Below are 15,335 nucleotides of genomic sequence, written 5' to 3' on the forward strand. Positions count from 1 at the left end.
AGCTCATTGATATAGACTCTGGCATGGGCACATTCATCTTCTTCCCAGCTCCCATATGTTACTGATCACCGTAGAACCTATCTGATTTACACCCCCTCATCTCTTGTGTTTGAAAGGGTCAAAAGCCAAGATTCTAATTATGGTTAATTGAAATTGCTTGTGAAATTGGGCTTCTGAGATGGTGAAGACATGTTGGGGTTATAACGGTGTGAGCTGCAGAGCTGGAATACAGCCAAGAATGGTTTCAGGTTTTAGTCTTCATCCTTTATCTGTATATAATATTTCTCTCACCTGGCCTGAAGCATTCCAATACTAACTATTTTGCCATAATATCATGCCAGCTGTCACAGACAGAAGAGTTGAGCTGGTTGTCACAGTTTTTACTTCAATGGATATTTTTCAGGATTGGCACCAATACCATAATATCATAAAATATAGGGTACAAAGAAATTGGACAGTTTTCACTGTTATTGTCTATTGGAAAAATACAACACATTAGGACTTGCTATTAAATAGCCTATTTAAGATTTGTAAACAATAAAAGAATTATGAAATAGTAATAAAAAGTAATAAAAAACATCATAATTTTCCTTAATTTTTTTTCTTCATTTGATTTATTTTTGTGCCTTTACATTCTCCTCACTCAGTCTTTCTTTTTAAATATGGTCTGCGCTGTAGACAGACACACAACCCCTGTAATGATGGCTCTGCCAGCCTGCATCTCTGGCTGTCTGGAGAAGTCCCAGTTAAGACAGATGTGCACCCCAGGTCACAGTACCTCAAACTGGGTATGTTAGTCAGCAACAGTAGGCCTCCTTATCCCAATGTTTAACCCTTACCCACCTTGGCATTAATACAGAAGGAGGTGAAGTGTGGTGACCACCCTAACCATTCTGTAACATTAGGACAAAGAGACAAACATGTTTAGTGACAGCTTAAAGTTGATTCTGAGAGCCTGATAGCTTAGAGCGGTGATACTAGTTAGTCTCATATGGGAAGGGAAGAATTACAGCAGAAACAAACATATATGTTTATCCAAGTCTGGACCTAAAGTACAACTAAAAAAAAAAGTTCAGCAAAAGATATTTAAGGCCTCTTGTGAATGTGCCTATTAGCTTTTGTCCTTATAGCCATTTATTTTATGGAATAAAGCATACTGAATATTCCCCCTGGTGAAGAACTCACCCAGGATTTTTACATTAACATCAGAACTCCAGCTGACATTCTTCTTGAGCCAAGCAAGATCTCCCACTGCTTTTACACCTGAAGCCCTCTCTCTCTCTCTCATTTTTTCTCTCTCTCTCTCTCAGAACAAGAAAAAAACTCGCGTTCTCTCTCCTTTCTTTCACCAGAAGGTATGCATCTGATTTTGCCAGAGAAAACTGAGACTTAAGCAACACTTCATGTTCCGTAACATGGTTTTACACGCAATAGTTCTGATAAAAACCTTTTGCATAAACAACAGTCTACAGATATGAAGAGATGTTTATATTATGAATATAACCAAATGACTGTAGCAACATTATCCCTTTAATTCACTTATATATATATATGTGTGTGTGTAGGTTATGTTTTTTTTGTCTACTGTCTGCTGGATGTCGCGACTGACCAATCAAAATGAAGTACTTCAGAGCGCAATATAATAAAAAGACATGATCTTTAATGAGGCACCAACATTTTTTAATTCATACATTTGATACTTTGGCATCAAAATACACATAAACATTGTCTTCACTTTATCAATCATCCGTTCAAATTAAGGCATTAATCAATTAATTTGTGCAATTTATATAAATCTGCTCCAAATGAGACAGATATGGGCTTCATTAGTTTCTTTAATGCTTAGGTCTATTCATCCAAGTGAGGGCATGACTGGAGAGCATCATGCTGAAGGATATTCAGATGCACATACAAAGATGACCACCATTTCAAATAGCATATTCATGAAACACAAAGGTAGAACTCTGATCCTGAACATCTGACTGCAGTTTCAGTGGTAAAAGATCTCATAGATCTTGCCTGTATAGCTACAGACCTGTCTCTAATAACCAATAACAGATCACTCCAATCAGTCTAAAGCTGGGAAGCCCTGCACCATCCAGACAGCTATTGGTTTAAATATCAGAAAATACACATCTTCAAAAGATGACATCGGAAAAAAAAATGTATTCCCATGCCTGTTCTGGCTTTCATTTCCTTCTTTGGGAGAAGGGTGTGTATGAATGTGTGTGTAGACCTGGAAGCTTGGGCAGAACGTCACATGGCTCTGGTTTAGGTGGAAAATCAAACACAGTTGTGGGCATGCACCAATTTAACCAAAATAGGTGCTTTAATCATTTTTATGGATGGTGGGAGTTTACAACCTTTACGTATTTATGTACTCTCAGACTAGGAGAGAGGCATAAATCAAGTGGTCCGCTGCAGGAGATGAGAAGAGATTGGAATAAAGGACAGAGGAGGAGATGGAAGGACAGAAAATGAAAGCGAGATCCAAGAGAAAAAAGGTTAGAAGTACAGAAAAGCATGATTAAAAAAAAATTGACAAAGCTGTCCTAGTTTATTCAAACATCACTCAAAATTATTAGATATCTGATAGAAGCTTAGTGAAATTCATTTTGATTATTTATAATTACACTGAAGGACTCTACATCTACTCTTAATGTGGGTGGGATAGGGTGCCAAAAGCCAGGTAATTCACCTTCATTAGTTTAAATGAACAGAACCCATTAGTCTCCTTTATTACAGACTCATTAGCTATTAGATAACGGCCAGGTGTTGGCATGCAAAAAAACAGTGATTTTGTCACCTTAGAGTGAACTTTGTTGTGATGGAACTCAAAAAGCTTTCTCCATCCCTCCCACACAGAGTATTTTACAAGTTAACCGCTGCAGGAATAATAATAGGGTTGGTTTTTGGAGGTTGAAAAAAATAAATAAATAAAAAACGGGCCGGGTCCTTGAGCTGTAAACCTGAATTAGGAGTGTTGTTTTTGTTTCCATGGCTTTCGAAGCTCCACTGAGAGCTCATGGAGAATTGATTGTGTCTGAGTCACTCCCTCCACCTGGTTACGAGGCCTTTTTGTTTGTTTTTCGCCCATTTGCTTGTCGGCCCAAAGAGGTACGTCTGACCCCTTTGTCTCCCCTCAGACCACACTCACATTCACATTTTGGTAATTAATAAAAGTCATTGTTTCGCATAGAGCTTATGGAGACTAAAGGCAGGGCAGTAAAATGCCAGTTCAAAACAATGAGGGAGGTATAGCTATAAAAGAAACAGATATCCACCAATGAAAAGCATGAATAGAAAAAGAGCATTGATAAAGTGCTGAATACATCGTTTTGATCTGTTACATAAAGCGATCTGGGATGATGTCCTAATTCTGGCAGAGAAGAAATCAGTGAATGTAAAAATATGGACGTGCACAGTATTCCCCAACCTCCAGGATCCACTGTTCTGAATCGACCCCTTTGGCTAAACCCGAACCTATTTAACATCGGGCTGAAGGCTGGCGGCCAAACATGCTAACTGTGCAGAAAGAGATTACAGAGTCTCCACTGTGCCAAACTGTGTTGAAATTAACCCAGTAATCAGAAACATTATGTTCTTATAGGGAAGCGCCCAGGCGACTGGCAGATGGCAAAGAGCATTAGAAAGATACCTGCCAAACGTTAGCCTGCTCTCTTCTCCATGATGTGAAAGCCTTTGTGATGAGGAGAGAGGGGCACCCCTGTGTGTCTGCAGCATATGGTGGGGTAAATATTGACTGATATTATAATTATGAACAGCATAATCTAATAATTAATCATGCACATGCTCACATATTCAATACTCAAGCAGACACATACTGTAGGAGAGCCTTTGAAAATTATGCTGGCAGAGAGAATATGACAGATGCCACAAGATCTGTAGCTGTCTAATGTGCACATTTGCTTCAATATTGCAATGCAAACCATGATAAGTGAAGAGTCACTTATGCTTCTGTTTCTCTCTCTACCTCTTTTTATATATATTTTTCCCTTTTTTCTGTTCTGTGTAGAAGAATATTGCAATACGGACATAAACAGCTTGTGAACATAGAGAAGCAGATTCATATACACACTGATCTGAATCTGATCCATTAGTCTTTTAACTCACCTCAGATTGCATAAGTCAAGTGAGATAATGAGCTTCAGGTTCTCTCAGTTTCTCAGAGAGAAAGCGCTCTGATTAGTGTTATGCAGTCTAATATAGACTAATGCAGCTGATTAAACTGAACCTCAATATATCTACACAACTGTATGTGTTTATATCGTTTAAGACACATATTACTCTGTGGCCCAGTGGTAATTAAAAAAAAAAACATCACTAACATCATAACTGCATTTGGAACATGCAGACGGTGGATAATGAAATAAAACGACACAACTTGATTTCCTTTTTAAAGTGCCCCTCTTTCTGGGTTGCATCAAAACTACGAGAGAACGAGTTAGAAAAGTATTATCAATTGTACTATATCTCCCCCTGCTGGTGACACTAGTTAAACACATGTAAATCATCTCATGCCGCTGAAAGCAGTATGTGAAATTAGATCCATTTGAATGTGATTTTTGAAATCATTATATTTTCTAATTTTTCATTCTTCCTTATCAGCTAATACATATGAACGATTTTTACGAGTGTAGATTTTTTTTTTACTAATTTCAAACACACAAAAACAATGTATCCTGGAAAAAAGGTTTACATGTTTGTAATATACAGATTTTGTACAAAACACACAAAAAGTATCAACAATACTATCAATGTCAACAGAATACAGAGAAAAAGAGCATTCGATAATTTGCTAAAAACTGATAAGGATTTTTTAAAGCAGAAGACAGAAGAAACATGATACGAGAGTATACAAATTAAAAGTCATGGCAAATGGACGTCGTTCTGCTTGCTTTTTGAACTGAAGATGAAATTATGTTGAGATAAGTTTTAAATTATTTTAAAAAGATGGGGGAAATCGGTTGCTGTTAGTGAACTTACATTTGTGGATATAAATTTTGCAGAGATACATTTATAACAAAGCAAGCATTGTTTTAGTGAAATAATAACCTTATATTGTAATTAAATAATGTCTTTAAAATTATGGATCCGTGTAATAATAATAATAATAATAATAATAATAATAATAATAATAATAATAATAATGAACCGAACGGAGTGCAAAACGTCAGAGGAAATGACGCTAGGAGTGGGAAGGTCGTTTCTTCCTATGGTTTCTTCAAGTGTGCACAGCATGATCATGTTCTCCATATTTTTCCCTCAGACGGATAACTAGCGTTCCCATGCCAGAACTATCCTGACAAGTTTACATATGTTAAAGTAACTTTACTCAGTTTTAGTACATAGAACAATTTATACGCACACTGTCTTTTAATATCGCTGGAAAGACTCGTCACTCTGAATGTAAACACGTCCTGAGACGGCGCATGCGCACTGAGTCGAACGCGCTTCTAGGTTGAGACATTGTGCAGATTCAAGCCTGAAAATGGGGGACAAACAACAATAAAAGTAAAGTAGAATGCTTAATCAAAACGCGTTTCTTCAGATCATTAGGCGTTTGCCGTGAGCGAAATGTAACTCTGTAAGAAATGCGGCAAGGATTCAAACTCTTAGTGCAGCGAAAACCACTTAATATTTGATTACCTTTTTGCTAACAGCGGCTAGCTAGCAATGAGGATCAAAATGGAGGCGCGCTATTTATTATTAGCTCCGAGTTAAAATGGTTCAAACCTCTTGAACTATATGCATCATAGCGTTTAATAAGCAGATTCGCTTGTAGCTTTAGTATTATTGTAATAGATGTGTGCATGTCTTCACTCAATACCAACCGGTAGTGAGCTGCAGTAATCTGTTGTTTATGACCAAACATCTGATTTATAGACTGTTAAACAACTTAATATCCTAAAATATATTATGTGAATGGTTTTAATGTTTTATTTTGTCTATGCTTACCCAGTAGATTTATTTAACTTTATACAGAAGGTTTGGGTCATGTATAGACAGGAAGGATATTCTTACAGTCCACAAACTTCCCCAGAATTCAAAGAGATCCTCAAAACAATGATTTTGGAATCAACATATCCGTCACTTTGTTATGATATTGATTCTAATTTATTGATTTATATTCTTGTACAGGTTTGCAGACACACCATTGTTGATATCAACTCTATAGGAGCCATGGTTCTTATAGTAGAGGCTTTTGTTCGCCATGAATATGCGACCCGAATGCTTTTCTAAAGTGGGATTGTACTCCGACAACTGTGACTTAAGGCCATCTCAAACAATACACCCAGTTAGTGTCCAAAGAGAGATTGGAGATCCTTTTGGTGACACTCCTGACAGGACCAGACAGCATCCGATCTTGGACAAGACTCTGGGTGGGAAAGCTGAACGGACCTCATTACCTTTAAAGCCTGGCAGAGAGTTGGCTGTCGCTTCAGAGGCTGGCTCTGTGGGCACAGAAACACTGTCATCTCAAACTAAACAAATGGGGGGTGAAGGCACCCCTGTAAAAAGTAAAACTCCTCTTGGACAGACCAACGCCATTGATAACAAGCCAGAGTTTGTATCCATGAATTCACATAGTAATTCTAGAGACCCCGTGGGTGAGAAAAGTGCCAAAGGGTTAGAGACTATGGGGGTGTCTAATGAACACTTGGAGGGCAAAAGGACGAATATGCGGAAACTCGCCAGTCATCCTCACGCACAAGCCACTTGCCTGAAACAGCTGCTTTTGCTTCAGCTGGACTTGATAGAGCAACAACAGCAACAGCTGCAGTCTAAAGACAAGGAAATAGATGAACTCAAATCAGACAGAGACACGGTATGTATGCAAGCGCTGGGGTCAGTAAGATTTTTTTAAATGATCACAAATTTAAAAGCTTTCCATTCTTCCAAAAAGTCCTGGAAAAAAGATGCATCACAGTTTCCACAAAAATATTGAGCTGCACAACTGTCAATATTTCAAAAATGTATTTAAAATAACTGATAATATTTCACAATAATACTCAGTTTACTGTTTTTAATAAATGCAGCCTTGTGAGCACAAGACCCTTCTTTCATTTAAAAAAAATATATATATATAATTTTTTTTTAAAAATCTTCCAAATCCCAAACATTTGAATGATAGTTTACAGTTCATGGTTTGTGGGATATTGACTCATGACATTGTTTTTTTTTTCTGATTTAGCAGCATAAAATTGATTAATGGTTTATACTATCCATTTTTTTCTGCTTTGAAACAGTTGCTTGCCCGTATTGAGCGGATGGAGCGCCGTTTGCAGTTGTTAAGTAAGGAACCTCGTGACAAGAGGCTCTTCCAGCCACTAGAAAGATGGGTTCCTGACACAGATGACTTTTGGGAAACACAATCAGGTGACAGCACTCAAACTCAGGCATCTAAGTCAAGTGGCAAAGTGCAAAAGAGGTAAGACTGGGAAATTCACCTGTTGGTCACTCTTTTTGTGGCTTCTGCTTGACCCTTGTGACCTGTGAATACTCTGCCTAGGAAGTTCAACTTGTTAGATGCAAAGAATCAGAGGTCAAGGGGTAAGACCTCCAAAATGACCCCCCAAAAATTAGAGACGGAAGGGACATCACCATGTCAGCGTGACCTACGAAACAAGGAGACCCCAGAGAAGACAAATGTCGTGAAATCATCCGGGCAGATGGACCCGCAGCCAGAGGGAGAAGAAGACAGCAAAGAAACGGAAGATCTTCCGTACATGACAACAACTGAGATGTACCTTTGCTGCTGGCAGCAACCTCCGGCCTCTCCATTACGGGATGAGTCTCCAAAGAAGGAAGAGGATGTTGCAAGTACGTGCTTGGCTCAAATGCAAAATGGCAGTTGTAAACATTGATTTACAAATTGTAATAAACAAAATATTTCCTTAGTCCCATCATGGAGGGAAAACATCATGGAACCCCTTCAGGAGGAAGATGCTGTTGACATTCCTGAAGTAAGAGTCATCATTTGCATCATATATGTATTAAACGTAAAATCATTTTACTTCACTCATGTTGTTACAAACTTGTATAAATTGCTTTTTTTTTTTAAGAATGTTGGTATCCAAACAATTGATGGTAGCTCTTGACGACCATAGTATTTGTTTCGATGTTACCAGCAACTTGTTTGGTTACCAACATTCTTGAAAATATATTTTGCATTCAAAAATAAAAAAATTAACTTGAGATTGAGTAAATGGCGGCAAAATGTACATTTTTGTGTGAACTATTCCTTAAGTTATGAGGCTATTTGTCATTTTTCTATCTTTTTTTCCTTTAGAATCTTGATGACGGTGTTTTTCTGAAGCGGCACGCAAAGTTAGAACTGGATGAGAAGAGACGAAAAAGGTGAGATTTATTTTTAGACGATTGTTTTCCTGATCTGTGTTTGTGGCATCAACCCATTTTAACCCTTTTGTTTTAGCTTTTTCATGCACATGAGAATCATTCAAATGTTTTTTGAGAGGTTTTGAAATCTCTTGTGCTTACCAAGGCTTCATATAAATACAGTAAAAACATTAATATTGTGAAATATTATTACAATTTAAAATAAACTGAACTAAAGTTTGAAATGTAATTCAAATGATCCACATTTCTGTGATGGCAAAGCTGAATTTTCAGCAGCCATTACTGTAGCATTCAGTGTCTCATGATCCTTGCATGACTTGAAATATTTACTTGAGACTAAAATTCATCGATATTCAGCATACCTACTTAAATATATGCATATATAATAACAAAGATATCAGTTCCAAATTGTGGTTAAATGAGTTCTGCACAACAAATACAGGGGCTGGTCATATAATTAGAATATCATCAAAAAGTTGATTTATTTCACTAATTCCGTTCAAAAAGTGAAACTTGTATATTATATTCATTCATTACACACAGACTGATATATTTTCAATGTTTATTTCTTTTCATTTTGATTATTATAACTGACAACTAAGGAAAATCCCAAATTCAGTATCTCAGAAAATTTGAATATAACTTAAGACCAATACAAAGAAAGGATTTTTAGAAATCTTGGCCAACTAAAAAGTATGAAAATGAAAAGTATGAGCATGTACAGCACTCAATACTATAATTTGGGGCTCCTTTTGCCTGAATTACTGCAGCAATGCAGCGTGGCATGGAGTCGATCAGTCTGTGGCACTGCTCAGGTGTTATGAGAGCCCAGGTTGCTCTGATAGTGGCCTTTAGCTCTTCTTCATTGTTGTGTCTGGCATACCGCATCTTCCTCTTCACAATACCCCATAGATTTTCTATGGGGTTAAGGTCCGGTGAGTTTGCTGGCCAATTAAGAACAGGGATACCACGGTCCTTAAACCAGGTACTGGAAGCTTTGTGCAGGGGCCAAGTGCTGTTGGAAAATGAAATCTGCATCTCCATAAAGTTTGTCAGCAGCAGGAGGCATGAAGTGCTCTAAAACATCCTGGTATATGGCTGTGTTGACCTTGGACCTCAGAAAACACAGTGGACCAACACCAGCAGATGACATGGCACCCCCAACCATCACTGACAGTGGAAATTTTACACTGGACCTCAAGCAACATGGATTGTGTGCCTCTCCTCTCTTCCTCCAGACACTGGGACCCTGATATCCAAAGGAAATGCAAAATTTACTTTCATCAGAGAGCATAACTTTGGGCCACTCAGCAGCAGTCCAGTCCTTTTTGTCTTTAGCCCAAGCGAGATGCTTCTGACGCTTTTTTTCTACCACATCTTTTCCTCTCCTTCACCTCTCTGTTAATGTGCTTGGACACAGAGCTCTGTGAACAGCCAGCCTCTTTTGCAACGACCTTTTGTGTCGTGCCCTCCAAGTGCAAGATGTCAGTGGTCATATTTTGGAAAACTGTCAAATCAGCAGTCTTCCCCATGATTGTGTAGCTTACGAAACTTGACTGAGAGACCATTTAAAGGCTTTGCAGGTGTTTTGAGCTAATTAGCTGATTAGTGTGGCACCAGGTGTCTACAATATTGAACCTTTTCACAATATTCTAATTTTCTGAGATACTGAATTTGGGATTTTCCTTAGTTGTCAGTTATAAACATCAAAATTAAAAGAAATAAACATTTGAAATCTATCAGTCTGTGTGTAATAAATTAATATACAAGTTTCTCTTTTTGAATGTAATTAGTGAAATAAACTTTTTGATGGTATTCTAATTATATGACCAGCACCTGTATAGTAATATGTTTCAAATAAAAAGTTCACTGTTTATGTACAGTTATTAACTGCCTGAAACAACACTTGCTTTTGATTTGCATGCTCTCCTGTTAGATGGGACATTCAGAGAATACGTGAACAGCGTATACTTCAAAGACTGCAGCAACGCATGGAGAAGAAAAAGACAAATGTTCAGGAGAGCGAGCCAGAATTGTTCTCGTTTTATCCTGATGTGGACAATGGTATGGGTCTTAGATGCATTTTATAAAATATTATTTTTATATTGATTTTATAAATGCAAAAAGCTGTTATCATATTATATACCATATTTTCTTTATATGTCCCACATTACTTTCCTCTTGTACAGTGGAGGCCATCATGGTAACACCCTTTCTGCCAGTAGTGGCATTTGGTCGGCCTTTGCCCAGTTTGCCTCAACAGTAAGAAATATCTTCAGATTAACATATAACTGCTTTTAATACTGTTTAAGTGTCATATAACAATCATTTGCTGTCTGCCAGAAATTTTGAGCTGCCCTGGCTTGATGAAAGAAGTCGATGTCGCATTGAAAACCAGAAGAAACAAACTCCCCACAGGACATGTCGGAAATGAGTTGCACATATTCTTACTATGTGTCTTGAGTTGATTACCATACAGAGGAATGCTACTTCATGTCCTGTAACAGAACATGGGGTTGAAGGAGGCAAAGCAGCTGTGTATTCATTTTATTGTGCCCTGATAATAAAGCACTAACTGCCCGGCTAACTGCTATTTTAGTTCCCTCACAGTCAGTGTGTGGCCTTGATTAAATCCTCTTCTTGTTGTCCTGTGCTGTGTACTTTCATTGAGGCTAAGTGATATTGATCATTGCAGGCTTCCCTGCAAATACTGTTTTAATGTGCACTAGACTGTGGGTATGGAGTACTGCTGCAAATTTGCATGTAATGCCTCAATGTTTGTGTTGAGAGTGACTTTAAACAGCTTTTGCAAATGTTTTTGTGCATGAATGTCTTGATGAATCTTATGCCTAAAAAAAGTACATATTTTTGTAAGCATAGTGTAGTTGTTTAGAGGGAAAGAAATTGTCAGGATTGGCATAAGGATGCTAAAATGCATTGATGAATGCTCTGTTGTAAAATAGTAGGTATGAATTGAGTGTATGGCCATTCAAGTGTCTCCGAAGACAATGACCTTAACGTTATTTTTGGATCAGTTAGTTGGTCTGTTGATGTTGTTTTTGTTGTAACTCAACTTTCTTATTGAAAATACATTTATTTTATCTTAAAACCTTATCCATGTCCAGAAGTGTTGCTAGTCATTATTCATTTTGCATAAATTCTGTGTGTCACAGGATTTATTTCAGGGCATTTCCTAAAGATATTTTTGTTCTAACCTAAAATTAATAACCTGATTTTGTGTGTAAATGTGTTGATTCTGTGAGCACCACACAAGTTTTTTTTTTTTTTTTTTTTGAATGTCTGAAACTGGACCTCTGTCAATATCTTTAGACACATTGGCTGTAAATAAGGAAAACATTGCTGTTATTTTTTTATTTAATTTCAGAAAAGTGTTGTTTGTTCAGCATAGATATTATATTGATAGCATTATTTACAAAGTAATACATTTTGTTTTTCAGAAAAAAAATTAAAACTCACTTTGTGATTTCCTAATTGACACTCAGTTTTTAATGTCTTACGTGTCCATGTTTGTTATTACTGTAGTATTTATTTTATTATTATTATTTGATTCAAATCACTTGAAATGTGATTTGGTCAAGATTGTGAAAACTATTTATTCTAAGACTAATTTAACTATTTTGTGTTTTTCAAATAGTATATAAATAATACAGTTTAATCTTGTGTTTGTATATAAGTGTCAATTTCGGGGTAAATTAATTGTAATGTTTTTTTCTTAATTTGGTAAATGCACAAACAACTTTGTGCGAATTACCCATGCGTGCAAGAGTGTATATGACAGCCACTGTAAAACAACTGTAACACAATACATCACAGAAAACACTTGTTCAATTCATAGTAAGTGTGAAAAATGTTTATTGAACGACAAAAAAAAAAAAAAGAAATTGCAAAATAACAATAGAAATATTCAAAATATACCACCTCTTGATTCACCATGAGATAAATACACTAATATTTCTTTTTTAAATTTCAATAAGTCATTAGATTATTTTCTGACAAAACGAGCTTTGGAAAACTTCCTCTCTCTATATATTTTTTTTTATTAAATTACCAAACTTATTATGAGATGTTGCCCAAACTTTAGAGTTTATGAAAGTTTAGAGTTTACTGAACAGGCCTGGATAAATACAGATTCAATCACAAAAAATGATGACATAAACCACCAAATTTATTATATGTAGGTATTTACTACTAAAAGATCAAGATGGATATATTATTAGAAGATCGTGATCATATAATAGCACAGGTATTTGAAAGGTAATTCTCTAGTATGAACAGACTGAAAACTGGAGTGACTCCATTTTGCACTATTTATATAAAATTGTATTATCAGCATCTATGTTTATGATAATTAAAAGATGAAGTGTGATAAACCAGTTTTCATAATAATGAAATATTTAGTGTTAAGTTTTCCTCAAAAGATCAAGTTGGAATCTTGGAGTAACATTCTTTTTTTGATCTCAATCAGGCTTGAGATCAGTCTGATGCATTGCATCTTCATTTGGGTTAGGTGTTTGGTAATATTTCTACAGCACGTCATAAAAGGAGACAGAAAAACAAAAAGGACGCATTAAAGCATCTAATGTCGGGAAGAAAAAAAACAGCATTCACATCCTCCCTCTTTTCTTTGAATCGGTCTACATTTTAGTGAAGCAAGCTTTCCACAAACAGTTCCGAGTCAAACCCTTTACTAAAGTCCTCTCATTATCAGTCTCTCCTGAGGTTGTTCAGCCTCTCCTCCAAGTCAGCATCAGCATCTGCCAGCGTAGCCTGTGGTTCAGCCTTCTTCCCAGTTGCAACCGAGAGATTTCCTCCAGTAGAAGGCAGGTCTGTTTGAATGAAATAACGGGTAATATAAAAATGGCACAGGGTGTAATTTTTTACGGTTTATGGTGGTGTCTTTTTGCTTACTTGAAAGTTCATCAGAAAGATTCAAACCCAGCTCATCCAGAACTTGAGAAACCACAGCATCACTACATTCAAAGCAACAAGAGTGCATGTCAGCATATAAAATATTATTATCAATGCATAACAGTTGTTATGCTTTATGTTTCTGTGGAAACCATGAGGTATTTTTTATTTTTTTAGAATTCTTTGATGAACAAAGTTCAAAAGAACGGCATTGAAATCAAACAGAAATCTAAAATTATAATTTTAAATGTCTTTACTGTCACTTCTTAGCAATGCATTCTTTCTGATTAAAAGCGGAATAAATTGATAAATATACACACACACACACACACACACACACATATATATATATATATATATTTTGTGTGTTTTTTTCCTCACCTCTCCTCTTCATCATCTTCATCCCCCATTGCATCATCAATTGCATCATTCATCATCTCCTCCTTCATGTCCATGATTTCACTTTGGCGCTCAAACTCCATCATGATCTTCTGAATCTGTGGCAACTTCAACTACATTGAGAGGAAAAGCAATTCACATCAACAAGTTGCCTGTCGGAAAGAGAACCTGAAATTGAAAATGCTATGGCACATATAGTACCTGTCTATTCATGGTGGCCATAGCTTTGGTGACTCCTTTCATAGCTTGCGCCATGCTGTTGTTTGATTTGAGGGTTTGGATTTTAAGGCTAACAGCTTGAATATTGGCTTTCATCATGATGAATTTCTTGACGTATCGTCTTGTGCGCACCAAGTCCTTGGCCATGATCTTCACAGCATCCTGTCGGACAAAGAATGTTACTTGCACTCAAGAGAGACTTCACAGACCTGCTGGTGACATTAAAGACACCTGAATGTCAAATTAAAACTTTCCTTACCATCTGTCCTTGTTTGGCCATTTTCTTAATGTCAGCAATTATTTTCTTTTCCTGTTGTTCCAGTCTCTGGCGTTCTCTGTCTAGATCTCTCATTGCTCTATTAAGTGCTCTCTGATTCTGTCTGAGCATCTCCTCTGGAGTCTTTCTTTTTCCAAAAAGGAACTCCATCTGACATGAACAAATAATACAAAATAATAATAAAAAATAAATAAAAAGACTAGACTGTTAGTAGTGTGAATGAAAATTTAAAGGGTTTCTATTATCTGCTTAACGTCCAAATGGGACTAAAGATAGACGATTAAATCACAGAAAAGGAATTCAGATGTCCACATGCGAGTTGATGACGGTGACTGTCACATGATGCCATTACATCACTGTTTGCAGGCATGTCATCTGGGACTGTTAACAAGTGGTTTCTACAGCTACTGGCAAATTAAAATATTTTACACGATATGAATAAAGTGACATCATCCCAGCTGTAATAGCTCTTCATTCTCAATTTAATATTGAGAAAAGATTATAACATAACCCTACAGTGTTGTGTTCTCAATGACAATGAACTGGGCCATTTAGCATAATAAACACTGAAACTTGCTCGAAACACTAAGAAGGACGGCGATAATTCAGACTTAAATGATTATCCTTTTGAAAAATGACCAAGACCCTTCTCAAACAATAATAGTAATAAGATATGTTGCTAAAATTAGCTCAGGAAAAGAAAGAAAACCCGGAGCCTATCATATCGCTGTCATTTTTACCTTGACTGTTTTAATGTGGAAAACGTCCACCAGAGATGCCAGAAACGTTAGCTGAACAGGCCAAATATCACACCGTCGTTTGTTTCTTCTACACCTTATTTAAAGTTACCGTTCGTCGATCCACCCGATTGTTTTCTCCACTCTAAAACTTCTTCCGCATATGAATGTAAATACTTCCTTTGTATATGTCTACGTCACCGGAATCGCGTCATTACTATACTTTCCACAAACAACAGTGATATTTACATTACGTTTCCACTTAGTCATTTAGCAGACGCTTTTATCCAAAGCGACTTACAAATGAGGACAATGGAAGCGATCAAAATCAACAAAAGAGCAATGATATACAAATGCTATAACAAGTCTCAGTTAGCTTAAACACAGTACAT

The 15,335-nt window shown here is 36.6% G+C and overlaps 2 protein-coding genes across 2 annotated transcripts; one reads left to right on the forward strand and one right to left on the reverse strand.

Annotated features, from left to right (window-relative positions):
- The first annotated feature begins 5,242 nt into the window (after positions 1 to 5,242).
- On the forward strand, positions 5,243 to 11,561 carry LOC128025312 (male-specific lethal 1 homolog). Its single transcript, XM_052611547.1, has 9 exons — positions 5,243 to 5,535; positions 6,163 to 6,850; positions 7,272 to 7,453; positions 7,535 to 7,845; positions 7,924 to 7,988; positions 8,315 to 8,382; positions 10,319 to 10,446; positions 10,572 to 10,644; positions 10,726 to 11,561. Exons 2-9 carry the CDS (start codon positions 6,236 to 6,238, stop codon positions 10,814 to 10,816), a joined length of 1,533 nt encoding a protein of 510 aa, XP_052467507.1. The 5' UTR covers positions 5,243 to 5,535; positions 6,163 to 6,235; the 3' UTR covers positions 10,817 to 11,561.
- A 670-nt stretch (positions 11,562 to 12,231) lies between these two features.
- On the reverse strand, positions 12,232 to 15,118 carry LOC128025321 (charged multivesicular body protein 2a-like). The gene is made up of 6 exons (XM_052611560.1): positions 14,947 to 15,118; positions 14,189 to 14,356; positions 13,912 to 14,091; positions 13,693 to 13,823; positions 13,312 to 13,373; positions 12,232 to 13,229 (listed from the first exon to the last, which is right to left on the reverse strand). The coding sequence occupies exons 2-6, from the start codon at positions 14,354 to 14,356 to the stop codon at positions 13,108 to 13,110; spliced, it is 663 nt and encodes a 220-aa protein (XP_052467520.1). The 5' UTR covers positions 14,947 to 15,118; the 3' UTR covers positions 12,232 to 13,107.
- Positions 15,119 to 15,335: the final 217 nt, after the last annotated feature.

This window comes from Carassius gibelio, chromosome A12 (genome assembly GCF_023724105.1).
Source record: "Carassius gibelio isolate Cgi1373 ecotype wild population from Czech Republic chromosome A12, carGib1.2-hapl.c, whole genome shotgun sequence".
NCBI classification, from domain to species: Eukaryota; Metazoa; Chordata; class Actinopteri; order Cypriniformes; family Cyprinidae; genus Carassius; species Carassius gibelio.

Excerpts from the sequence above, each read along its gene's own strand:
- LOC128025312 (XM_052611547.1), top strand. The coding sequence starts at position 6,236 with ATGAATATGCGACCCGAATGCTTTTCTAAAGTGGGATTGTACTCCGAC. Across the intron at positions 6,851-7,271 it reads TCAAATCAGACAGAGACACG|TTGCTTGCCCGTATTGAGCG; the intron begins GTATGTATGCAA and ends GCTTTGAAACAG. Across the intron at positions 7,989-8,314 it reads ATGCTGTTGACATTCCTGAA|AATCTTGATGACGGTGTTTT; the intron begins GTAAGAGTCATC and ends TTTTTCCTTTAG.
- LOC128025321 (XM_052611560.1), bottom strand. The coding sequence starts at position 14,356 with ATGGAGTTCCTTTTTGGAAAAAGAAAGACTCCAGAGGAGATGCTCAGA. Across the intron at positions 14,092-14,188 it reads TGGCCAAACAAGGACAGATG|GATGCTGTGAAGATCATGGC; the intron begins GTAAGGAAAGTT and ends TTTGTCCGACAG. Across the intron at positions 13,824-13,911 it reads TGGCCACCATGAATAGACAG|TTGAAGTTGCCACAGATTCA; the intron begins GTACTATATGTG and ends CTCTCAATGTAG.